General features: G+C 43.3%; 1 protein-coding gene across 1 annotated transcript in view; it reads right to left on the reverse strand.

Annotated features, from left to right (window-relative positions):
- LOC134610551 (inter-alpha-trypsin inhibitor-like) overlaps nucleotides 1–26,934 on the reverse strand; it is a 102,976-nt gene that overhangs the window by 15,260 nt on the left and 60,782 nt on the right. The window contains exon 4 of the mRNA XM_063453525.1: nucleotides 21,934–22,110. Within this exon, the coding sequence (XP_063309595.1) occupies nucleotides 21,934–22,110 (177 nt within the window). The remainder of the gene's footprint in view (nucleotides 1–21,933; nucleotides 22,111–26,934) is intronic.

The following is a 26,934-nucleotide window of genomic DNA, read 5'->3' on the forward strand; positions in this document are numbered from 1 at the left end:
TTCCTGTGCGTACCTGGATGACATTGCGATCTACAGTGAGTCCTCGGAAAAACACTTGGAACACGTAGGGACAGTACAGGATCAGAGTCGGGCCCCTGAAACCAGACAAGTGTCATGTTGGCATGGCCAAAGTCCAGTATTTGGGACACCGGGTGGGGTGTGTAAAGCAGCGGCCTGAACCCGTGTGACGAAACCAATCTCGCCACATTGTATTGGAGGAGCCTGGTTGCCCGCCTGCTGCCTCTGGACTATGGACCGGCAGCTAAAGGGTTAATTTTACTGTGCAGAAAGGTTTATTTTTCCCTTTCTGCACAGCCGTTCGGTAGATTCTATCTACCGAACAATCAGCTTCTTTTCAGCCTCCCCAGAGCCGTGGGCGGCGTTGTTAATGGGCCAGCCAGAAGCTGGAGTGTGCCTCCTATTGACCTCCCTGAAGCCGCGGTTAACCGCGGCTTAACAAGCGTGTGCCGGCAATTGACCACCCAGTAGCTGCGGTTAACCGCAGCTTAATTGATTGTTACTGGGTGGTCGCGGTTACACCTATTGTGTGTGTGTGTGTGTGTGTACCGGGTGCATTGAGTGTGTGTAAGGAATGCATTGTGTGTTTCTGTGTGTGTGTGTGATGGATGTCAATCTCTCTCCCTCCCTTGTCACTCTCTTTCTCCCCCTCTTTCCCTCCCTTGTCACTCTCTTTCTCCCCCTCTTTCCCTCCCTTGTCACTCTCTTTCTCCCCCTCTTTCCCTCCCTCCCTTGTCACTCTCTTTCTCCCCCTCCCTCCCTTGTCACTCTCTTTCTCCCCCTCCCTCCCTTGTCACTCTCTTTCTCCCCCTCCCTCCCTTGTCACTCTCTTTCTCCCCCTCCCTCCCTTGTCACTCTCTTTCTCCCCCTCCCTCCCTTGTCACTCTCTTTCTCCCCCTCCCTCCCTTGTCACTCTCTTTCTCCCCCTCCCTCCCTTGTCACTCTCTTTCTCCCCCTCCCTCCCTTGTCACTCTCTTTCTCCCCCTCCCTCCCTTGTCACTCTCTTTCTCCCCCTCCCTCCCTTGTCACTCTCTTTCTCCCCCTCCCTCCCTTGTCACTCTCTTTCTCCCCCTCCCTCCCTTGTCACTCTCTTTCTCCCCCTCCCTCCCTTGTCACTCTCTTTCTCCCCCTCCCTCCCTTGTCACTCTCTTTCTCCCCCTACCTCCCTTGTCACTCTCTTTCTCCCCCTCCCTCCCTTGTCACTCTCTTTCTCCCCCTCTTTCCCTCCCTCCCTTGTCACTCTCTTTCTCCCCCTCCCTCCCTCCCTTGTCACTCTCTTTCTCCCCCTCCCTCCCTCCCTTGTCACTCTCTTTCTCCCCCTCCCTCCCTTGTCACTCTCTTTCTCCCCCTCCCTCCCTTGTCACTCTCTTTCTCCCCCTCCCTCCCTCCCTTGTCACTCTCTTTCCCCCCCTCTTTCCCTCCCTCCCTTGTCACTCTCTTTCTCCCCCTCTTTCCCTCCCTCCCTTGTCACTCTCTTTCTCCCCCTCCCCCCCTTGTCACTCTCTTTCTCCCCCTCCCTCCCTTGTCACTCTCTTTCTCCCCCTCCCTCCCTTGTCACTCTCTTTCTCCCCCTCCCTCCCTCCCTTGTCACTCTCTTTCTCCCCCTCCCTCCCTTGTCACTCTCTTTCTCCCCCTCCCTCCCTCCCTTGTCACTCTCTTTCTCCCCCTCCCTCCCTTGTCACTCTCTTTCTCCCCCTCCCTCCCTTGTCACTCTCTTTCTCCCCCTCCCTCCCTTGTCACTCTCTTTCTCCCCCTCCCTCCCTTGTCACTCTCTTTCTCCCCCTTCCCTCCCTTGTCACTCTCTTTCTCCCCCTCCCTCCCTTGTCACTCTCTTTCTCCCCCCTTGTCACTCTCTTTCTCCCCCTTCCCTCCTGTCAGCCCCTCTCCTCATGCTGCGCCCAGGCGGTGGCCCTCATGGACGCACCAGCCCGGGCAAAGCTGCAGCCGCCTGAGGCTCTCTGCAGAGCGCTCGGGCGGCTGCAGCATGAGGGGGGCTCCCCTCCCATCCCCCCAGTTCCTACGCCCATGGTGAAGGATCACCCTGTCCCTGGACTGAAAACCCCTTCATTTCATTCCCCTGTGAGTTCGGGACATTGCCTTCTATTTTGTTTATTCCTAATTTTATTCCCCTGCTGAACAAACTACTGAACGACCAGACCACCCGTGTGTGGAGTGTGCCCCTCATTTAAAAAGGGTTCAAAATCCTTGCCTGGAAATTATAGACCTGTGAGCTTAACTTCTGTGACTGGGAAAATATTTGAAGGGCTTCAGGAATTCAGGAATTCATTGGGAAGAACTGTGTTATTAGCAATAATCAGCATGGTTTTATGAAACATAGGTCATGTCAAACTAACCTAATTGCATTCTACGAAGAAGTAAGTAGAAGTATAGATCAGGGTGTTGCAGAGAATGTGATCTACTTGGATTTTGCCAATGCATTTGATACGGTTCCTCACAATAGGTTAGTCTTCAAACTAAAAGAAATTGGTCTAGATGAATATTCTTGTTCTTGGGTAGAACATTGGCTTAAGGATAGAGTACAACGAGTTGTCATAAATGGTAAATTTTCAGGCTGGACAAAAGTGGTAAGTGGTGTCCCTCAGGGTTCTGTTTTGGGACCACTTCTATTTAACATATTTATAAATGATTTTGAAATAGGCATTGAAAGCCATGTATCAGTGTTTGCACATGACACAAAACTATGTAAAGTTATAAAATGTGAGCAGTATATTGCTTTGCGGCAGAGGGATTTGGAAAGATTGGGGGACTGGGCACTAAAATGGCAGATGAAATTTAACGTAGAGAAATGCAAAGTTATGCACTTCGGGGTTAAGAATGCACAAGCAATTTACACCCTAAATGGTAGTGAACTAGGGATAACCACACACGAGAAGGATTTGGGAATTGTTATAGACAACAAATTAGGCAGCAATATGCAATGTCAATCTGCAGTTGCTAAGGCCAGTAAGGTTTTGTCATGTATAAATAGGGGCATAAATTCTCGAGATGAAAATATAATTTTGCCTCTTTATAAATCGCTGGTAAGACCACACCTTGAATATGCTGTGCAATTTTGGGCACCTGTTCTAAAGAAGGATATCATGGCATTAGAAAAAGTGCAGAGACGAGCTACAAAATTGATGAAAGAAATGGAGTCTAGTTCGTAACACTAGTGGAGTCTAGTTCGTAACACTAGTTACGAAGAAAGGTTAAAAAATGTAAATCTCTTTAGTTTGGAAAAACAGCCCCTCAGAGGGGATATGATAAGATTATGCAAATATATTCGGGGCCAGTACAAACCATTAACTGGAAATCTATTCATAAATAGGGCTATACATAGGACACAAGGCCACACATTTATGCTGGAAGAAAGGACATTTCATCTACAGTAAGAGCAATAAGGATATGGAATTCTTTGCCTGAAGAGGTGGTTTTATCAGAGGCCATACAGAGGTTTAAACTGCAATTGGATAAATACTTGCAAAAACATAACATACAGGGATTCACTTTCTAATTAGTGGGGTAATAGCTGCTTGATCCAAGGAGACATCTGACTGCTATTTTGGGGTCAAGAAGGAATTTATTTCCTAGTTTGTTACAACATTGGAAGCACTTCAGACTATTGGATCAACAGCAAAAAGCTCCCGAACCAAATACATAGACTAAGTATCCCCACGAACTCTTACGTTCTGTATTTTGACTATTTCATGTATGTAACGGATCACCTGGCACCCCGACTGGGTACCTCCGTTAAAGGATGCTCCTAGCGTTTCCTGAGGACTCCAAGCACTCTGGCAGACACCACAATCACTGAACCGAAGAAGCATATAAATCCTCTCAAGCATATGAATGCTGTAGACAGTTGAATAGGAAACCATAAGAATAGGTTTGCACTCCTAGCAGTCAAACTGAAACAGCATGCAATAAATCCTCCCCCAAGAATGAGATGACACTTCACTTTCAGGGTTAAAACAGGAACTCGTGTTGGCACATACAGGATCTTTTATTTACCATCCACAAAACATAGTACTGCCCACAGGGTTTTGCAGAACAACCAATAAACACATTACAACACATACAATGCAAGTACAGCAGCCAATCAGACACAATGGGACAATAGAAACACACCCAGCATATTCCTCCCCTCTGCTTAGGAGATAATTGAGTCAATTACTGTCTCTACTCAATTATCTCCAAGCTGAAAAGTTACACTTTTATATCATTTTTTTAACTCCCTGATTTTACATCACATACGAATAAAACGTATATTATTTTAACCAGTATAACTTGGGGACAAACATATCCAAAATTCACTTGAATAGGTTCAGGGGTTTAACGGTTAGGTCGAAGTCCTTTGTTTTCACTTGCAAGCATGGCTTTTCCTGCTCAGACCAGTTCCCACAGGTCTGGCAGTGTCCCTGGGACAACACCCTGCTGGAGAACAATGGATCCGGGGGAGGGGAAGAGGAAGTGTCCAAAAAGTTTCAGTAAGTCCATTCACTGTGCTTAACCCCTTAAGGACACATGACATGTCTGACATGTCATGATTCCCTTTTATTCCAGAAGTTTGGTCCTTAAGGGGTTAAAGGGCCAGTAGCCGCACAATAAAATACAATATGCCCAAATACTGTATTTAAAGGGCCAAATCTCCCAGGGGCCATAGTCAGCAGGCAGGAGGCGGGCAAGCAGCCCCCTCCAAGGACACGTGGCGAGGTTGGTTTCGCCACAATGTATTCCCGAAATAGACTGAAATGTGACTTCCATGGAAATCCCGAATCCCTGAACTGATCTGGGTGATCTTTGAATATGTTATCAGGGGATATAATGTTAGTGGGGTTTCTAAGACCTGTTCCTGTTCTGCTCTACAGCATCCCTCCCACTAGGGGGAAAAGAACATATTTGGCGGTGAAACTACTCTTCTCATCGGGGAGGCCGCCACAGCACCCTTAAGAGTTCTTTGTCTACCACAGTCACGGGTTCCTCAATCCGCTTTGAATACTGGAGACATCTGGGGTGCAACCGGATGCCCCTTCGCACACAAGCCAGCGTGTTAGATCTTTTCTCGGATGCAAACCACTCACTGCGTAGATCAAGGGGGAACAGATGGGCTCCATTCGGTCCTGCCCCAAGCTTTATCGTGGACTCAGACATGATTCCTGAGGTTGGAGAACTAAAGGCGCGACCCTTGGATGAGCAGTTTCTTTCGCAAGCCCAAGCCCGCCAGTGCACTTTAAACTATTGTGTCTGGCTGTGTATGGACTTTGTGTTGACATTACTATACATCAACCGTTTTGATGGAACTGGATCACAGTTTCCCAATGTCAGGATTACTGTTTGATCCAGCACGTAGAACTGTATAGCACGGATGACAAATAAGTAACGCATTACCGGTCCTTAGAATGGCCGGATTTAACGTACATAGAATAGTCAAAAATACTAGCCGAGGTCAGGGAACACAGAAAGGGACGCAGCGATGAGGAAAGCCAGGAGTCAGGATACCAGAATATAGAGAAGTCAATAAACAAAGCCAAAGTCAAAAAACAGGCAGAAAACTATAAACAGGAACGCGCTCTCGGACAACCACAAGGGAAACCACAACAGGGCACTGAGCAGGATGAGAACTGGGCCTAAATACCCCTCCTTTAGTTCTGATAGGCTGTAACCGGCCTTTGACCCCAAAGTCAGTTACCAGGTTTCATTTGCATAATTGCTGCTCAGCATTAACCCTTCTGTGGATTAGGTTGCTGCTCAGCACAACTTTTCCTGTGTGGACAGTAAATGTCATTAACCACATTTCTATAAGCGGATGAATACGTGACACCCAAGTACTGAGAATCTAACTACTGATTGAGTTTTGTCCGCACCTTGAAGCTCATCAATGACTGGCAGCTTCTTCAACAGCCATATCTCGTGGTTGTAAGGTCCATTCGGGATTTATTTATTGTAACGGCACCCCGGGCATAAAAGGTGTTTAAAGCCGTTAGTAGATCTTTCCCTTCCAGAGATACAGGCACAGCTACTGCAGAACCCCAAACTCCCGAACTGGATACAAAATAGCACTCCAACTCCCGAACTGGAACCTCACGAATAGCTGTTAGCAGACGAACAGGAAAAGCAGACAATCAGCTTACACTCCTGGCAATCAGTCTCTAACAGCATACAGTAAATCCCCCCAAAGACGAGACAGAGCTCCGTGTTGAGGGTCAAGCAGTGGTCTGTTTATTGGCACCAAAAGAACCTTCTTTTATGACAGTTTCCCTTAGGTAGGACCACCCACAGGGTGTTACAAAACAACCAATCATACACGTACATTACAGAAGACACTCCCAGCAATTACACACAAAATCCTCCCCTCTGCCTGTGATATAATTATGTTACACAATGGTTTAACATAATTATCACAGACAGTAAAAATACAGTTTTTGTACATACCCTGTAAATTTAAAACCATACATCCAATCTCCATAAAATATTTACATATTTGAACTCAGCATACTTTAAACATAAACACTCTCAAAAATCATACCAATCCCTCCAGTGGATAAAAAGATAGACGGAAGTCCTTTATGACCGACCGCAAGCACATTTTCCTGCCCAAAACAGTTCCATAGATTTGGGCTGTGCGGTCGGTCAATTTCCTGCAGAAAAACGGCTAAGTCCCCTTCGAATGCATGAACGGGTCCGTTCGTGCAAATAGCACATTGTAACACATTCGACTAAATTAAAATGCCCGCCGCCACGTGTTCCTTTGTCGAATGGCGGCCACTTCGACGACTTCGCAACTTCGGCACTTCGGCTGCATCCGAAGTGACATATTGTCAGGATATTTATGTCGGCAGACATTTTGTGCTATGATAGAAATTAAAAGTGAATATTGCCTGAGTCACTCAGAACAGAGCAGACTCCATTTTGCTTCTACAGGCTAACAAAGAGACACAAATTTCTATCCTTTTTGTAACTAAACACTAGCCTGAACTAAGAAATGCATTATATAAACAAACCAAGTGATACAATGAGACAGGGGGATGGATGCTCTGCCTAGATGTTAATGGAATAGAAATAATTCTAAACCCAGACATTAGTGACAGAGAAGATTAAATTATTTAATTTTACTTTCTAAATTAACAAGTTCTCATTGTAAGTGAAAGGTGAGACTGAGTTTAAACTGTCAGTTTTAGAAATTACGACAGAAATTGCCGACACAAAGACTGAGGCAAATGCTTTGAACTGACAAGTAAACTTAAATTGTGGTGGTCTCTTTAGATAAGCCAAATTACGTCAAAATCGTCATCAGAAAGTTTAGTGAGGCGATACTACCCTCTATGGACCAAATACCTAAATTGCTATATGCAGGGTGAACCCACCTTCAGTTCCTATTGGTCTTATCAACTGATGACGTACAGAGAATCTTTCCCTTTAAAAGTGAGGATCGCAGGCTAAGTGAGAAAGCAAGTGAGTCAGAGAAGAGTCAGTCGAAGTTGAAAGAGAAAGTTAGGCTTTCAGATTCAGACATGCAGAGAAATCTATGACAGATATTCACTCTGGGACTAACTAACATTCAAACTCTCTTGGACCCAACTCAAGAAACACTTAGAATTTTACTCTTACTTTCTAAGCAACACTATTTTCACTATTACTTACACACCTCCATGCAATCAATCATACACGCATACAACCAATCCTGGGACTACCTACTCATCTGATGAGAACATCTACTTAACTGGTAATTATGCTGGTTTTATTTAATTAATCTAAATTAATTAAAAATCTAATAGCATGATATATGACTGGATAAATCACGGTTAGATTTCAATATTTAGAAATCTTAGTTAACTAAAGAATATATAGTTATAAACATTCCATTCTGCAGGTGGAATTAAGGATAATTATATATTAGTGTGATATTATCACGTGTTAGCATACCGCTGTTTTTATCCAGGTGTATTGATTTGCTCTAATTAAGATAAGATATCTTTTTAGGCAAATTAAAATTCGGCTTATAGAATCTGGTAGATTACTCTTATTGGATGGTTCCAGAAAATGATTAATGAGCTGGTTTAGATGTTATTTTAACTAAAATTTAATGAGAATAGGTATTATATGCCTAGGAGGATCTAGCCAGCATTGAAAGGGTTATTAGTTAACTGCTAGCCAAAGTTTTATGGCCTTTTGCTGCGCTGTGTGAAAGGAAACTTTTTTTGTCTCTGTGTGAGATACCCTCATAAATCAATTGGTGCTGTAGATTTTTACTGTGTTAACCATTGGAATGTGTATTGTCATTGCCATTGTATTGCATACTATGTTATACTAAATATTCATTGATTATTATCACGCATGTTACACATTATTATTATTTTATTTGTCACAATATATGATATCTATTTTTATAACAAATTGTGATTTTATTTATATGGAATGCATTTCAGTTACATGATAACGATCTTTGGGATCTAGAGAATTGAAATAGTGGGCAATTCTCGACTGTTTACTATTATTATCCCATAAATATCCCCACAATATAAAAAGTGTCAATCCTTCCCCACAGTCTTTAAAGGGCCAGAATGAGTGACATACACTCTGGTATGGCCGAATACTGTTTTTAAAGGGCCCAATCTCCCAGGGCCATAGTCCATAGGCAACAGGTGGGCAACCAGGCTCCTCCAATGCAATGTGGCGAGATTGGTCTCGTCACATTTTTTTATCTCCCGGATTATTTGCCAGCGACACAAGCATCGTTCTAGTTGTTGCCTGAGCGTTAAAACAGCAAATATGAAACCTCCTGTCATATTATAAAATTGCAGATTATGCTAGCTTTAGTGTACGTATAATCTTAAATTGTATTAATGACAGGAGGCAAATATTTCCCACCCATTTTCCATCCCTCCCTTGTTTGGCTTGTTGCCAGTAGTTGGGGTAATCAGGTATGTATGCAACTCTGCTTGTTGTTTCGGCTCCCTGTCGCTGGTTCATGTTACAGCTTTTTATTTAAAGGGTATATTTCGGTAATATTGGTTGTTACACAAGGGACCCACATGTTTTATCCAGAGTGCATTTCATTATCAAACCAGTCCTTTCAATTCTGTTTTTCTCTCGTTTCAGTTTACAGTCCGTCCGTGGTCCCATGTTTGACATTTCTTCTTGGATTGATGACGTCGTTGCATTAATTGTATTCTAGGACTTCGGTTTCTCTACATTGTTTTTCTGCCTTTTGCTTCTGTTTTGTTGCAGCTTGAAAGAGGTGTGGGGAGGGGAGTGTTATTGTATCTCACTTTTTTCTGATTGGTTGAATTTTCTCTGTGTTAATTTGCTGCTGTGGAGTTCTAGTAAAGAGAGACTTAAGCAAATATGAAGCCTCCTGTCATTAATAAAATTAAGATTATAGGTACACTAAAATTAGCATAAGCTACAATTGTCTGCTTGGGTGGCCGCAGTTCGCATGAACAACCACGAGGTGGCGGCCATCTTGTTCCCACGAACGCAGGCAGCGGTGTTTGCTTTTCGAGTTCATGGAACTGTTTTCGGACATTGAAACTCCCGAACACCGCTGGACTTCCAGGATAGCCTGCGTTCGGTTCTGCACTGTTTGGTGGAATTGTTACCACGAACAAGGTGAACAAGGGTAAGAACATTGACTATGTTCGGTAGTTTGTTTGGTTTTCAAACTACCGAACTAGACCGACCGCAAGCCCTGATTCTCTGGAACTGTTTTGGGCATTGGACCATGCGTGCAGTCAGTCAATTTATGATTTCCAGAAAATTCCTGAACCCCTGAACCGATTTGGGTGATTATGTTGGTCACCAAGATTAGTGCTATCAGGGGATGTCACTTTTTGTGGGGATTTTGTGTGTTTTAAGGTATTTTGGTGTTTTTGTAAAAATGTATGTTTTAGGTATGTTTTCTGTACCTGGAGATAATTGACTTTAGTACAGTCCCTGACTCAATTATCTCCCAGGCACAGAGGAGGGATTATCTGGTTTTATGTGGAGTGTCCTGGAGAGCAATATAACAAGATCTTGTAAGAGCTATCCTCCTATGCTCTCTGGAGTAGGAGAGGTCTACCCACTGGAAGCTGGATCATTGTCTTGGGTCCAAGGTGGGTGGAGGACGGCGAGACTCCAGCCAAGCTGCGGTGGCTAAGGGTCTACAGTGCTGATGGTGTCCGGTGCAGTGGTTATGGTACTAAAGGCTTACTAGGAAGCACTGATTGGCAGAGGCACTGGTGCCAATATCACCACCATCACTAACTCTGCCAATACCACCACCACTAACTGCCAATGCCACCACTTACTTTCCCAATTCAATACCGCCACCACTAACTCTACCAATACAACCACTGTCACTAACTCTTCCAATACCACCACCAGTAACTTCCAATACCACTAGCTCTAGCACATCACTAACTCTGCAAGCCACCACCAACTGTGAATACCATCACTACCACTAACTGTCAATACAACCACAATCACCAATAACTCTACCAATACCACCTCCATTAACTGTCAATACCACCAACAACTCTGTCAATACCACCACCACCACCTGTAACTCTGCCAATACCTTCACCACTACTAACTTTGTCAATACCATTACCACCACTAACTCTCCCTGCCAATACCACCACCACCACCACTAACTCTGCCAGTACTACCACCACTAACTTTGTTAATACCATCACCAACACTAACTCTGCCAATACCACCAACATCATGGTGGCGAAAGTAACCTCGCCACGGGCTCTTGGAGACACCTGCTGGCAAGCCTCTAACCAAAAGACTATGGGCCCTTTAAAAACTTATGTGCTTTATGTACTTTTGTACTCCAGAAAGAGAGACCGACCATTAGCTCTACCAGCAATACCAGGGTACTCTTTATATAGAAAAGACAGGGAAGGCAAGAAAGGGGGAGGGGTGGCCCTGTATGTGAAGGATAGCATAAAATCTAGCCTAATTAAGGTTAGTGAGGTGAACATAGAGTCCGTTTGGGTTACGTTAGAATTTGGTAATCACACAGTAACTCGTGTAGGTGTGATTTATAGGCCCCCAGGGCAAACAGAAGAGTTAGATAATCTACTAGTTGAGTAAATAGCTAAAATGACAATGAAGGGGGAAGTTATCATCATGGGTGACTTTAATCTTCCTGATGTGAATTGGAAAACAAAAATAGCTGCTTGTGCTAGGAGCATACATATTCTAAACTCCCTACTGGGATTGTCTCTAAAACAAGTCACTGAGGAGCCAACTCGTAAAGAGGTCATACTAGATTTAGTGTTAACAAATGGAGATTTGGTATCCGATATTACTGTAGGTGAAAGTTTAGGATCCAGTGATCATCAGTCAGTGTGGTTTAATATAAGAACAGTGACTGGGTCACACCACACAAAAACAAAAGTTTTAGATTTTAGATAAACAAACTTTTCTAAAATTAGAATATGTGTAAAGGAGTCATTATCAGACTGGAGCAATTTAAATGGAGTCCTAGAGAAATGGGATTACCACTGTGGTACTCCGCAGATGTGGCCAAAATAGTAAAAAACAAAAAGTTAGCATTTAGTAATTATGAAAAAAAACAGAGTGAGGAAGACAGAATGATCTATAAGATTAGGCAGAAAGAGGCTAAGCAAGTTATAAGAGCTTCCAAATCACACACAGAAGAGAAAATAGCACAGTAGGTAAAAATGGGGGACAAAACTTTTTTTTAGATACATAAATGAGAAAAGAAAAGTAAAACAAGGATTGGTTAGATTAAAAACAAAAGAAGGAAGGTATGTAGAAGAGGATAAAAAGTCTAGCTGACTGTCTCAATGAATATTTGTGTTCAGTATTTACAGATGGAAATGAAGGAAAGGGACCTCAGTTAGGAAAAAGGACAAATGAGGAAGAGGTTCTATTTCAACTGTCAAAAGTAAAGACAAAAAAGTCAATGGGACCTGATGGAATACATCCAAAGCTATTAAAAGAGCTTAGTGGTGTACTAGCAAAACCATGAATTTATTTAACCAATCATTGTTAACGGGAGTAGTCCCAGAAGATTGGAAGTTAGTGCTTGTTGTGCCCATTCACAAGAAAGGTAGTAGGGAGGAGTTGGGCAACTCTAGGCCAGTAAGTCTTACTTCAGTAGTGGGGAAAGTGATGGAAACCATGTTAAAGGATAGGATTGTTGAACATCTAAAAACACATGTATTTCAAGATCAGAGACAACATGGGTTTACTTCAGGGAGATCATGCCAAACTAATCTTATTGATTTTTTTGATTGGGTAACTAAAATAATAGATTAGGGTGGTGCAGTAAACATTGCTTACCTAGATTTCAGTAAGGCTTTTGACACTGTTGCACATGGAAGGCTTATCAATAAACTGCAATCTTTGAGTTTGGATTCCAATATTGTTGAATGGGTAAGGCAGTGGCTGAGTGACAGGCAACAGAGGGTTGTAGTCAATGGAGTATATTCGAAGCTTGGGATTGTCACCAGTGGGGTACCTCAGGGATCTGTACTTGGACCCATTCTCTTTAATATTTGTATTAGTGATATTGCAGCAGGTCTTGATGGTCAGGTATGTATTTTTGCTGATGATACTAAGATATGTAACAGGGTTGATGTTCCAGGAGGGATAAGCCAAATGGCAAATGATTTAGGTAAACTAGAAAAATGGTCAGAGTTGTGGCAACTGACATTTAATGTGGATAAGTGCAAGATAATGCATCTTGGACGTAAAAACCCAAGGGCAGAGTACAGAATATTTGATAGAGTCCTAACCTCATCTGAGGAAAGGGATTTAGGGGTGATTATTTCTGATGACTTAAAGGTAGGCAGACAATGTAATAGAGCAGCAGGAAATGCTAGCAGAATGCTTGGTTGTATAGGGAGAGGTATTAGCAGAAGAAAGAGGGAAGTGCTCATGCCATTGTATAGAACACTGGTGAGACCTCACTTGGAGTATTGTACGCAGTACTGGAGACCGTATCTTCAGAAGGATATTGATACTTTAGAGAGAGTTCAGAGAAGGGCTACTAAACTGGATTGCAGGATAAAACTTACCAGGAAAGGTTAAAGGATCTTAATATGTATAGCTTGGAGGAAAGACAAGACAGGGGGGATATGATAGAAACATTTAAATACATAAAGAGAATCAACACAGTAAAGGAGGAGACTATATTTAAAAGAAGAAAAACTACCACAACAAGAGGACATGGTCTTAAATTAGAGGGGCAAAGGTTTAAAAATAATATCAGGAAGTATTACTTTACTGAGAGGGTAGTGAATGAATGGAATAGCCTTCCAGCTGAAGTGGTAGAGGTTAACACAGTAAAGGAGTTTAAGCATGTGTGGGATAGTCATAAGGCTATCCTAACTATAAGATAAGGCTAAGGACTAATGAAAGTATTTAGAAAACTGGGCAGACTAGATAGGCCGAATGGTTCTTATCTGCCGTCACATTCTATGTTTCTATGTTTCCCTGGAACTGTTTTGGGCATAGGACCATGTGCACAATCGGTCAAAAATATGACTTCCATGGAAATCCCGAACCCCTGAACCGATCTGGGTGATTTTTTTGGATATGTTGGTCTCCCTGATCGGGGCTATCAAGGGATTTGACTTTTGTGGGGTTTCCATGTGGTTTAAGGGTACTTTTGGGATATTGTAAAATTTAAGTTTTCTGTGCCTGGAGATAATTGAGTTTAGTACAGTTCCTGATTTAATTATCCCTCAGACAAAGGGGAGGGATTATCCTTTTTTGTGTGGGAGCCAATGTCATTACAGTGTGTACTTTGTCATAGTCCCTCTCAGGTCCAGTGAGGAATGCCCCTGAAATATGTCATGGAAAACCCCTTGCATGGGGACTCAACATAGAGCCTCACTCTGGGGATTGCTATACTCATACTCCCTTGGATTATAATCACTAGCTCTTGTGAGAGCTATCCTGCTTTACTTTCTGGATTGGGAGAGGTTCACCCACTGGAAGCTGGATCCTGGTCTTGGGCCAGGGTGGGTGGAGGTCAGCGAGACCCCAACATAGCTGTAATGGTGGCTGTGGGGTTTACGGGGGTTATGGTGTCTGGTGGAGTGCTTGGAGTACTCGGTGAGCACTAGGAAGTATCGATTTGCGGAGGCACCAGTCAGTGTGCCAGGCGGTCCGCCACAAACACCACTCTGTTAATACCATCACCACCACCACTAACTCTGCCGATATCACCACCACTAACTATGCCGATACCACCACCAACTCTGCCGATACCACCACCAACTCTGCCGATATCACCACCAACTCTGCCGATATCACCACCACTAACTCTGCCAATACCACCACCACTAACTATGCCAATACCACCACCACTAACTATGCCAATACCACCACCAACTCTGCCGATATCACCACCACTAACTCTGCCAATACCACCACCACTAACTCTGCCGATATCACCACCACTAACTATGCCAATACCACCACCAACTCTGCCGATATCACCACCACTAACTCTGCTGATATCACCACCACTAACTCTGCCAATACCACCACCACTAACTCTGCCAATACCACCACCAACTCTGCCGATATCACCACCACTAACTCTGCCGATATCACCACCATTAACTCTGCCGATATCACCACTATTAACTCTGCCAATACCACCACTAACTATGCCAATACTGTGGTGGAATCTCAGTAAAAATAAATTTACTAGGACAAGATTGCCATGTGGCATATGTGTAAATGTTGTATCAGTTAGTTAGTTACACGTAGCTAAGATACAATCAACACTGTATTGAGCAAATGCAGGAATGCAGAAACTGAAAACACTTCCCCTCCTCCATTGTTCTGGGTGAGCCATGTGGTCTAACAGGTAAGGGAAGTTAGGCTTTGTTCAGCTGATTGTGTAAAGAGTATATGTGGGTAGAGTTAACTATAGGAGGAGCTATATGTCTATATCATGCATTTACACAGTCAGTTCTGGGCTCAGATCTTGCTGTATTTTGGTGACATTAGTCCCTCTGAGCCCCGGTCGGTGAATCGAATAAAGAATCTCTTCCTTCCTGAAGAAACCTGTGTCCACTTCTCTGTGCTTGGCTTCCGTCAGTTTCTCCGGTATCATTTGGTGCATTGGCCGGGAAGCTCATCGTTCAACGGTAGCTGAGAGGCAGAGGCGTGAGACGGTCTATCTTTGCCCACGTTCTCTACGGCTGCACCCCTGAACTTCTGCGTGGACCTCCCTTCGTCTCGGCGCCACTGGTCTTTTGTCCAGGAGATCATCGGCCTCTACGTAGTAAGTGCTGGGGTGTCCCCGTCGATGAGTGTGAACCCAGGTTCAGGAACGAGGAGGTAAGACAACTGCTGTTTTAGACGGCAGACCCACTAGGGGTATACCGATAGTGCGGTAGGCCCATAAGGGGTTTGAATTGTGTATGGAATCTGCCCCCTCTGTCGGAGGGAAGGAGCGAAGGCGCACCGCTCAATCGAACGCTCTTTAGTAAGACCGTTTGATTTGGTTAGTCAGGCGGGGTTCTGGTGTAAATAGCCCTAGCCGGACACCGGTGTCTTGTCTAGACTAGCGTTCTAGGGTGTATATTTTGTTCGCTAGGTCGGAGGGACCGGGAGACTAAGCGGCGTCTGTGTAAATTCGGTTCGCTAGCTCTCAACCTATCTTGGCTAAGTGGGAAGGCGTGTAAATTTGGAACCCACTAGATTTTTGATAGAGTAATCGACTAAGAGGCGTCTGTGTAAATTCGGTCCTCTAGCTCGCTATATGTGGTGCTTGGGCAGTGTGGCTAACCAAAACGGATGTAGATAGTTTTAGGTAGTCCATCAAGGTACTGGCCAATAGATTAGTTGGGAATTGTATATGTGATAAAGATTGTTTAGTAAAGTGTATATCTTGTTAGATAGCGCGAGCTCAGCCGTCTAGCGAGAGTGTGAATAGTGTGTTGCTGTATTATAGTGCACGGTACCATAACCTTGTATATTTACTGACACTGTATATAAGTACTAATCATTGTCGTCTAATGCATATTTAACACCATAACCACTAATAATTGTATTGTGATCTTAAATTGTGCTTTGACTTGTGCTAACCGTAATGTAACCGCTATTTGTAAAAGACGATGTTACTGGGGTGTGTTATAGACGGGTAATTCATATATAGGAATTATAGCGTCGGTGACTGTATAGTTTCGCCAAAGGGCACAGTATTAGTTACTTAGTGACTGGTGTAACAGCTGTGTGTGTACGGGAATTCCCTGTATGTTTTGTTGTATGAGTTTGACCTAGTAACTGTGCCACATGGCGCTGTTGCCAGGGAAACGAGTGTGACTGTTAGAGGTGTGTTTGTTGTGTTTCTTTGAATTAGACGCTCCGTTGCTAAGTATGGCAGCGCCGGAATTTAAAGATTGTTGATCCTTTAGAATGTATGCTAAATAACTTTAATGTGTGTGATTTTGGGGACTACCTTATGTAGTAGAGAATGACCAGTTTTTGACTGTTAACACAGTTTGTGTTACTAGATGGTTACTAAAAAACTGGTTTGTCCATCCTCAATGGAATCTGACCCATCTGACCATCCCTCAACTAAATTCTTTATCAAAAACTGGTGCAGCTGGTATGTCCCCCTGTGCTCTAATTGTCTCTGGCTCTCAGATGCCTGTCCCCTCCTATTTCTGTGCCTACCTACCCCCCCAACTGGTTCTTTGTATTCAGTTTTATTATTAGCAGTCAAAATTGTGAGGAGAATTCTTAATAACAGTAACTGAATCCACTGAAATCAGATAATTCTCAGCAATTACAAAACACCATAACCACTGATAATACCATAACCACTGAAAACACCATAACCACTGAAAACACCATAATCACTGAAAACACCATAACCACTGAAAACACCATAACCGCTGAAAACACCATAACTACTGAAAACACCATAACCACTGATAATACCATAACCACTGATAATACCATAATCACTGAAAACACCATAACCACTGACATAACACTATAATTACTGAGCCTTGTGTGCCTTTAGTAACAGTAAATTAGTTTTGAAATACAACTGGATGAAATGGTCAATGGTATAGGACGCTGGAATACACTTTTACCATTTTTGGTTACTGGTCAGGCTCCTCCTAGCCCTGTCCGAAACATTTTGTTAACCGAGTTACTGACCAGTAAAATTAATTTATCCATTTCCACCTACCTCACCACTCCCCGACCGGAACCTATGACTAAACAACCCTATCTAAGTCCCACCCTAACCTGACAAATGACCGGTGCCCTCCAACTTTGACATTTACAAATGCCACTGCAGCTTACCCCTGGTCCACCACACATTGATATTAATGGTCAATTACAGTTGGCAGACCCGGTATTTGTTTATGTCCCTTTTACCATGACTGATCTGTTTAATTGGAAGACCCATAATTCCTTTACGAAAGCCGACGAGTCACCTAGTGCTTTCTATGAGAGATTGCTGGAGTCATATAGATTATATACTCCTTTTAATCCAGAGGCCCCTGAGAACTCTCGAATGAACAACTCGGCATTTGTCAGCCAGACCCAAGGTGATATCAAAAGAAAATTGCTAAAGTTAAAGGGATTTGTAGGAATGTCCATATCACAGTTAATGGAAATTGCAAGTCAGGTGTATATGAACAGGGAGATTGAAACAAAGCAGGAGGAAGAACGTAAAATGAGGATGAAGGGAGATATGCTAGCTGTAGCTATCATAAGTGTAGAGAGACAGGGAAGGGAGGTGAATAGAGGAGTTGAGAATAGGCTGAGTAAGGGAGGAAGTAGGAATCACTGTGCGTATTGTAGAGAGGAAGGATATTGGAAAAGTGACTGCCCACAGAGGGAATATAAAGCAAGTTATAGATAAGACAAGAGAGAAGGTTACGAGATGGTTACAGAGGTGGCCATAGAGAAAGTCTTGGAGGGAATGACAGTAGTATACTATTCCCCTACCTAGAGATTAAGGGATAGAGAAGATAGAGATTTTGTCAGTCTGGCTGACACTGTCATGGAAGACTATTGATACCGACTGGGCTCCATCCCCCTTTAGCCGAGTGCAGCCTATGGTCGATGTATCAATAGAGGGAAAGAGGAGCTCTTTCATGATTGACACTGGTGCTGAGTACTCTGTGGTAACTAACCTAGTTGCTCCTCCTTCAGGAAGACTAGGAGCTACTGGGAAAAGCGCTGCTAGACCAATTCTCAGGAGTCATACTTGTATTCTAGGAGGCCATTTGGTTAAGCACCAGTTCCTGTATATGCTGGAGTGTCCAGTTCAGCTTCTAGGACGAGATCTATTATCAAAGCTTCAGGCCCAGATAACTTTTAAACCCAACGGATCAACGTCTCTGAAGTTTAATAGATCACCAGGCATAATATCAGTATCGGTGCAAAGGGAAGAAGAATGGCACTTCTACTCTATAATAAAAAATACAGACCCTAAGAGTGATGAATCCTTATTTGACATTTCAAGAATATGGACAGAGAATAATCCTCCAGGACTTGCTCGCAATATTCCACCAATACACATTGAATTAAAGCTTGGAGCGTATCCTGTTAGCTTTAGTTAGTACCATATATTATAGAGGGCTAAGGAAAATATACAAACCTATGTGGATAAGTGTGTAAAGTACCTGTGAATATTTATCCACCTGTTCATTCTTACCATCCAGGGGATCAAGTGTGGATAAAAGAATGGAACACTGTTCCATTAGGTTCCAAGTGGAGAGGTCCCTATGTTGTTCTTTTATCTACCCCAACAGTTGTAAAGGTTGTAGAAGTGACTCAGTGGATTCATCACTCCAGGGTTAAACCAGCAGTGGCAGATTCCTGACAAGCTACCATAGATCCAGAGAATCCTTGCAAGATCCAGTTGAAGCGTGTGACCGAGTTGGATTAAAAGTGTTTTTTTTGCGAAGATAATATTGTTAAAAGGGAACATCAACAAAGATCTACAAGTGAGTGTTTTTGACGGCCATAATAATGCCTGTCCGCTCACCAACGTGTTATTAAAAGCCAGGAAAGTCTCGAAGGGACCCCTGTGAAGACGAGCAGAACTCCATTCCCTGCAGCCCTTACATCCTGGAAGCTGAGGTGCCATCGCACGGACGAAGACTGAGGATGAAGACGTCGAAAGAAGTGCTTTTGATAATGTATATTTTTGTGTCTTTTTATATTCAGGAAGGTAGAGGTACTGACACACCTAGCTGTGAGGTTTGCATTAAGACTACTATAACAGGTAACCATATTTCCCAGACCCTAATTTGGCATTCGCAATACGAGTGTAAAGGAGATGTATCAAGATGTAGATACCTAAATATAGAATATAGTGTATGCCATTTAGGAGTAGGAGAACCTAAGTGCTTCAGTCCAGAGTATCAACCTCGTACAATTTGGTTGACTCTCAGGAATGGAGATCCTCAGGGGACCCTAATTAATAAAACTATTAGAAACCGTACATTCTTCGGGTGTTCTGCTATTTGATGCATGTAAAGCGATATCAAGTGGTAGAAAGCCGTGGAATGTATGTGGGGATCTTAGATGGGAGAGGACGTATGGGTCTAATGATAAATATATTTGTCCCAATAGTAAGAACAAGTACGTAAGTCCAAAATGCCCAGATAGGGAATATAACTTTTGCCCATATTAGTCTCGTGTGGGGTGGGCAACTTGGGGACCGACAGTAGATAAGGATATGATTGTTACTAAGTTGCCTACAAAGCCATATTGTAAGTCTAGGGAATGTAACCCAGTCCATATACTCATAAATAATCCTGAACGATTCATAGATAGGTTCGGTAACTTATTTGGGTTCCAGATATATGGGACGGGTTTGGATCCTGGGACAATATTATTTATAGGGATAGAGACCGATACCGTAGCATCCCAAACTCATCAGGTTTTCCATTCTTTTTATGAAGAGATGAGTGTAGAAAATAAGATCCCCCATAACGCTAAAAACGTATTTATAGATCTAGCCGAAAACATTGATGGTAGTCTTAATGTCACCAACTGCTATGTGTGTGGAGGTACTAACATGGGAGACCAATGGCCCTGGGAAGCAAAGGAGGTAATGTATTCCGGTTCTGAGACAATTGAACAGTTAATATCTTCTCAAACTGATTATCAAGTGAGTGTTAGAGGTAAATCTGAGTGGAGATTAAAGACCTCCATTATAGGTTATGTTTGCATAGCAAGGAAAGGAATAATGTATAATACATCTGTAGGAGAACTAACTTGTCTAGGGCAAAAAGCTTATGATGATGATACGAAGAATACAACTTGGTGGTCGGCTTCAAATGTCTCAGAACCATCTAACCCGTTTGCTAGATACGCCAATTTAAAGGATGTGTGGTTTGACCTATCTGCTACATCTAGTTGGAAAGCCCCAGCAAATTTGTACTGGATCTGTGGTAAGAAAGTATATTCGGAGTTACCACAGGACTGGGAAGGGGCATGTGTATTAGGTATGCTCAAACCATCCTTCTTCTTGTTGCCAATTGAAACAGCAGAGACCTTGAGAGTTAAAGTTTATGATGTGAATCATAAAAAGAAGCTAGCATCCTTGAATGTAGGTAGCTGGGAAGATAATGAGTGGCACTGGCTACCTTAGCGCGCTTCATTGCCAATAGGAGGGATGTAATATGTGAGGGAACTGGTTAACAGCCAAACCGTATGCCCATGAAGTGTTATTGTATTCTAATACAGGGATTCAAGCCTCATTCTACCATTAGGCAATTATGGATTCCTCTGTAAAGCACATAGCCTTCTTACCAGGTAAACCAGTTGGGCTGTTGATAAAGTCCTCCATTCACTTCCAGTGCAAATAGAAGGAGGTGTATGTGGAAAGTTCAATCTCAGCAACTGTTGTCTGCACATAGATGATGAAGGGCAGGCAGTGGCTGATCTCACAAGCCACATGGCTAAACTGACGCATGTACCGACTTAAGCCTGGAACGGGTACAATTCTAGTAGTTGGTTTGGAAGTAGGTACGAGCAGCTTGGAGGGATCAAGACATTGGTAGGAGGAGTCATGTTGATTATAGTGTGTCTCTTTCTACCATGTTTGGTTCCATTGGTAATTAGGTCCATACAGAGTGTCATAGAGAGCACGACAGAAAGGAAACCAGCTGCGCATGTAATGGCTGTTTGCAAGTATGAACCCTTAGCCCAGAGATAATATATTCAGAATGAGGAGTGCTAAAGGAATTTGTAAGGATGCTAAGATGCTTACGAGGTCTGTTCTGATTCATGGCAACCTGAGGTGTAAGCAAACTATGGTTAAGTGATGCATCTGGAATTGTGAAATATCAGAAGCATCAAAGGGGGGAATGTGGTGGAATCTCAGTAAAAATAAATTTACTAGCTAAGATACAATCAACACTGTATTGAGCAAATGCAGGAATGCAGAAACTGAAAACACTTCCCCTCCTCCATTGTTCTGGGTGAGCCATGTGGTCTAACAGGTAAGGGAAGTTAGGCTTTGTTCAGCTGATTGTGTAAAGAATATATGTGGGTAGAGTTAACTATAGGAGGAGCTATATGTCTATATCATGCATTTACACAGTCAGTTCTGGGCTCAGATCTTGTTGTATTTTGGTGACATTAGTCCCTCTGAGCCCCGGTCGGTGAATCGAATAAAGAATCTCTTCCTTCCTGAAGAAACCTGTGTCCACTTCTCTGTGCTTGGCTTCCGTCAGTTTCTCCGGTATCAATACCACCACCACTAACTATGCCAATACCACCACCACTAACTATGCCAATACCACCACCACTAACTATGCCAATACTACCACCACTAACTCTGCCGATATCACCACCACTAACTATGCCAATACCACCACCGCTAACTGACTAAATGAATTAGCCGCTTATTTCTTAATTGAAGCTGTAAATACAATTACTTAAGGGCAAACATACCTTTCTTTGCGCTGACACAGGTGCGGCTGCAGTTGCTCTTTGTGTGAAATCTGTTCCCGTTGCCTTGGCAGCCACCATAAAGGAAGGAATCACATACATCTTGTTTCTGGTCATAATACCACATTAATATGATCGCCAAGCAGGGGCCCGACTCCATGGGTAGGTTACACACTGCTTCTGTAGGGGCGATACAATAACACTATTAGATTCAATTCACAATCACATCTGGGTTTAAAAACCTTTATTTAAATAGATATTCTCAATATTCAATAAATCCAATATCTGCTGAAAATCTGATGGATTGTACAAAGTGATCAGAAATTCTCAAAGATTTCAAGCAAGCATCAAACAAGCAAAAAGGCCATGGGTGGCAGTGTGAGGGATAATATCGGAGAGCCATGCTTTGGGTGGCAGTGCGAGGGTTAATAGCAGAGAGCCATGCTTTGGGTGGCAGTGCGAGGGTTAATAGCAGAGAGCCATGCTTTGGGTGGCAGTGTGAGGGTTAATATCGGAGAGCCACGCTTTCGATGGCAGTGTGAGGGTTAATAGCTAAGAGCCATGCTTTGGGTGGCAGTGTGAGGGTTAATATCGGAGAGCCATGCTTTGGGTGGCAGTGCGAGGGTTAATAGCAGAGAGCCATGCTTTGGGTGGCAGTGTGAGGGTTAATAGCTAAAAGCCATGCTTTGGGTGGCAGTGTGAGGGTTAATAGCAGAGAGCCATGCTTTGGGTGGCAGTGTGAGGGTTAATATCGGAGAGCCACGCTTTGGATGGCAGTGCGAGGGTTAATAGCTAAGAGCCATGCTTTGGGTGGCAGTGTGAGGGTTAATAGCAGAGAGCCATGCTTTGGGTGGAAGTGTGAGGGTTAATAACAGAGAGCCACGCTTTGGGTGGCAGCGTGAGGGTTAATAGCTAAGAGCCATGCTTTGGGTGGCAGTGTGAGGGTTAATAGCTAAGAGCCATGCTTTGGGTGGCAGTGTGAGGGTTAATATCGGAGAGCCATGCTTTGGATGGCAGTGCGAGGGTTAATAGCTAAGAGCCATGCTTTGGGAGGCAGTGCGAGGGTTAATAGCAGAGAGCCATGCTTTGGGTGGCAGTGTGAGGGTTAATAGCTAAAAGCCATGCTTTGGGTGGCAGTGTGAGGGTTAATAGCAGAGAGCCATGCTTTGGGTGGCAGTGTGAGGGTTAATATCGGAGAGCCACGCTTTGGATGGCAGTGCGAGGGTTAATAGCTAAGAGCCATGCTTTGGGTGGCAGTGTGAGGGTTAATAGCAGAGAGCCATGCTTTGGGTGGAAGTGTGAGGGTTAATAACAGAGAGCCACGCTTTGGGTGGCAGCGTGAGGGTTAATAGCTAAGAGCCATGCTTTGGGTGGCAGTGTGAGGGTTAATAGCTAAGAGCCATGCTTTGGGTGGCAGTGTGAGGGTTAATAGCTAAGAGCCATGCTTTGGGTGGCAGTGTGAGGGTTAATAGCTAAGAGCCATGCTTTGGGTGGCAGTTTGAGGGTTAATAGCTAAGAGCCATGCTTTGGATGGCAGTGTGAGGGTTAATAGCTAAGAGCCATGCTTTGGGTGGCAGTGTGAGGGTTAATAGCTAAGAGCCATGCTTTGGATGGCAGTGTGAGGGTTAATAGGGGAGAGCCACGCTTTGAGTGGCAGTGTGAGGGTAGAGAGCCACGCTTTGGGTGGCAGTGTGAGGGTTAATAGCAGAAAGCCCCGCTTTGGGTGGCAGTGTGAGGGTTAATAGGGGAGAGCCATGCTTTGGGTGGCAGTGTAAGGGTTAATATCTGAGAGACACTGTTTGGGTGGCAGTGTGGGGGTCCCTGGGACCCTGGTAACAAGATTTACCTCCTCAGTGTCTGCTCATTGAGTGCCTTTGTTGTGTGCATACCAACCCAAGTGTCCCTATTAAGGAGGGACAGTCCCTATATTGGTCCCAAATCCCTCTTTCCTATTTGAATGTTCCTCTTTTCTAGGAGCTCCATATTGTTGGTGTGTCTGCATGTATAACAGAGCTCCACAGCAATAATACTCCCTGTAATGTGACTGAGTGTATAACAGAGCTCCACAGCAATAGCACTCCCAGTAATGTGACTGAGTGTATAACAGAGACCCACAGCAATAATACTCCCAGTAATGTGACTGAGTGTATAACAGAGCTCCACAGTAATAATACTCCCAGTAATGTGTCTGAGTGTATAACAGAGCTCCACAGCAATAATAATCCCAGTAATGTGTCTGAGTGTATAACAGAGCTCCACAGCAATAATACTCCCAGTAATGTGTCAGAGTGTATAACAGAGCTCCACAGCAATAATACTCCCAGTAATGTGTCTGAGTGTATAACAGAGCCCCACAGCAATAATACTCCCAGTAATGTGTCTGAGTGTATAACAGAGCTCCACAGCAATAATACTCCCAGTAATGTGTCTGAGTGTATAACAGAGCCCCACAGCAATAATACTCCCAGTAATGTGTCTGAGTGTATAACAGAGCCCTACAGCAATAATACTCCCAGTAATGTGTCTGAGTGTATAACAGAGCTCCACAGTAATAATACTCCCAGTAATGTGTCTGAGTGTATAACAGAGCTCCACAGCAATAATACTCCCAGTAAAGTGTCTGAGTGTATAACAGAGCCCCACAGTAATAATACTCCCAGTAATGTGTCTGAGTGTATAACAGAGCTCCACAGCAATAATACTCCCAGTAAAGTGTCTGAGTGTATAACAGAGCCCCACAGTAATAATACTCCCAGTAATGTGTCTGAGTGTATAACAGAGTTCCAAGCAATAATACTCCCAGTAAAGTGTCTGAGTGTATAACAGAGCCCCACAGTAATAATACTCCCAGTAATGTGTCTGAGTGTATAACAGAGCTCCACAGCAATAATACTCCCAGTAATGTGTGTGTGTATAACAGAGCTCCACAGCAATAATACTCCCAGTAATGTGTCTGAGTGTATAACAGAGCTCCACAGCAATAATACTCACAGTAATGTGTCTGAGTGTATAACAGAGCTCCACAGCAATAATACTCCCAGTAATGTGTCTAAGTGTATAACAGAGCTCCACAGCAATAATACTCCCAGTAATGTGTCTAAGTGTATAACAGAGCCCCACAGGAATAATACTCCCAGTAATGTGTCTGAGTGTATAACAGAGCTCCACAGTAATAATACTCCCAGTAAAGTGTCTGAGTGTATAACAGAGCTCCACAGCAATAATACTCCCAGTAATGTGTGAGTGTATAACAGAGCTCCACAGTAATAATACTCCCAGTAATGTGTGAGTGTATAACAGAGCTCCCCAGTAATAATACTCCCAGTAAAGTGTCTGAGTGTATAACAGAGCCCCACAGTAATAATACTCCCAGTATTGTGTCTGAGTGTATAACAGAGCCCTACAGCAATAATACTCCCAGTAATGTGTCTGAGTGTATAACAGAGCTCCACAGTAATAATACTCCCAGTAATGTGTCTGAGTGTATAACAGAGCTCCACAGCAATAATACTCCCAGTAAAGTGTCTGAGTGTATAACAGAGCCCCACAGTAATAATACTCCCAGTAATGTGTCTGAGTGTATAACAGAGCTCCACAGCAATAATACTCCCAGTAAAGTGTCTGAGTGTATAACAGAGCCCCACAGTAATAATACTCCCAGTAATGTGTCTGAGTGTATAACAGAGCTCCACAGCAATAATACTCCCAGTAAAGTGTCTGAGTGTATAACAGAGCCCCACAGTAATAATACTCCCAGTAATGTGTGTGTGTATAACAGAGCTCCACAGCAATAATACTCCCAGTAATGTGTCTGAGTGTATAACAGAGCTCCACAGCAATAATACTCACAGTAATGTGTCTGAGTGTATAACAGAGCTCCACAGCAATAATACTCCCAGTAAAGTGTCTGAGTTTATAACAGAGCCCCACAGTAATAATACTCCCAGTAATGTGTATGAGTGTATAACAGAGCTCCACAGCAATAATACTCCCAGTAATGTGTCTGAGTGTATAACAGAGCTCCACAGCAATAATACTCCCAGTAATGTGTCTGAGTGTATAACAGAGCTCCACAGCAATAATACTCCCAGTAATGTGTCTAAGTGTATAACAGAGCTCCACAGCAATAATACTCCCAGTAATGTGTCTAAGTGCATAACAGAGCCCCACAGGAATAATACTCCCAGTAATGTGTCTGAGTGTATAACAGAGCTCCCCAGTAATAATACTCCCAGTAAAGTGTCTGAGTGTATAATAGAGCTCCACAGCAATAATACTCCCAGTAATGTGTGAGTGTATAACAGAGCTCCACAGTAATAATACTCCCAGTAATGTGTGAGTGTATAACAGAGCTCCCCAGTAATAATACTCCCAGTAAAGTGTCTGAGTGTATAACAGAGCCCCACAGTAATAATACTCCCAGTAATGTGTCTGAGTGTATAACAGAGCTCCACAGCAATAATACTCCCAGTAATGTGTGAGTGTATAACAGAGCTCCACAGTAATAATACTCCCAGTAATGTGTCTGAGTGTATAACAGAGCTCCCCAGTAATAATACTCCCAGTAAAGTGTCTGAGTGTATAACAGAGCCCCACAGTAATAATACTCCCAGTAATGTGTCTGAGTGTATAACAGAGCTCCACAGCGATAATACTCCCAGTAATGTGCCTGAGTGTATAACAGAGCTCCACAGTAATAATACTCCCAGTAATGTGTGAGTGTATAACAGAGCTCCCCAGTAATAATACTCCCAGTAAAGTGTCTGAGTGTATAACAGAGCCCCACAGTAATAATACTCCCAGTAATGTGTCTGAGTGTATAACAGAGCTCCACAGCAATAATACTCCCAGTAATGTGTGAGTGTATAACAGAGCTCCACAGTAATAATACTCCCAGTAATGTGTCTGAGTGTATAACAGAGCTCCCCAGTAATAATACTCCCAGTAAAGTGTCTGAGTGTATAACAGAGCCCCACAGTAATAATACTCCCAGTAATGTGTCTG

The sequence above is a fragment of the Pelobates fuscus genome, chromosome 5, assembly GCF_036172605.1.
Source record: "Pelobates fuscus isolate aPelFus1 chromosome 5, aPelFus1.pri, whole genome shotgun sequence".
NCBI classification, from domain to species: Eukaryota; Metazoa; Chordata; class Amphibia; order Anura; family Pelobatidae; genus Pelobates; species Pelobates fuscus.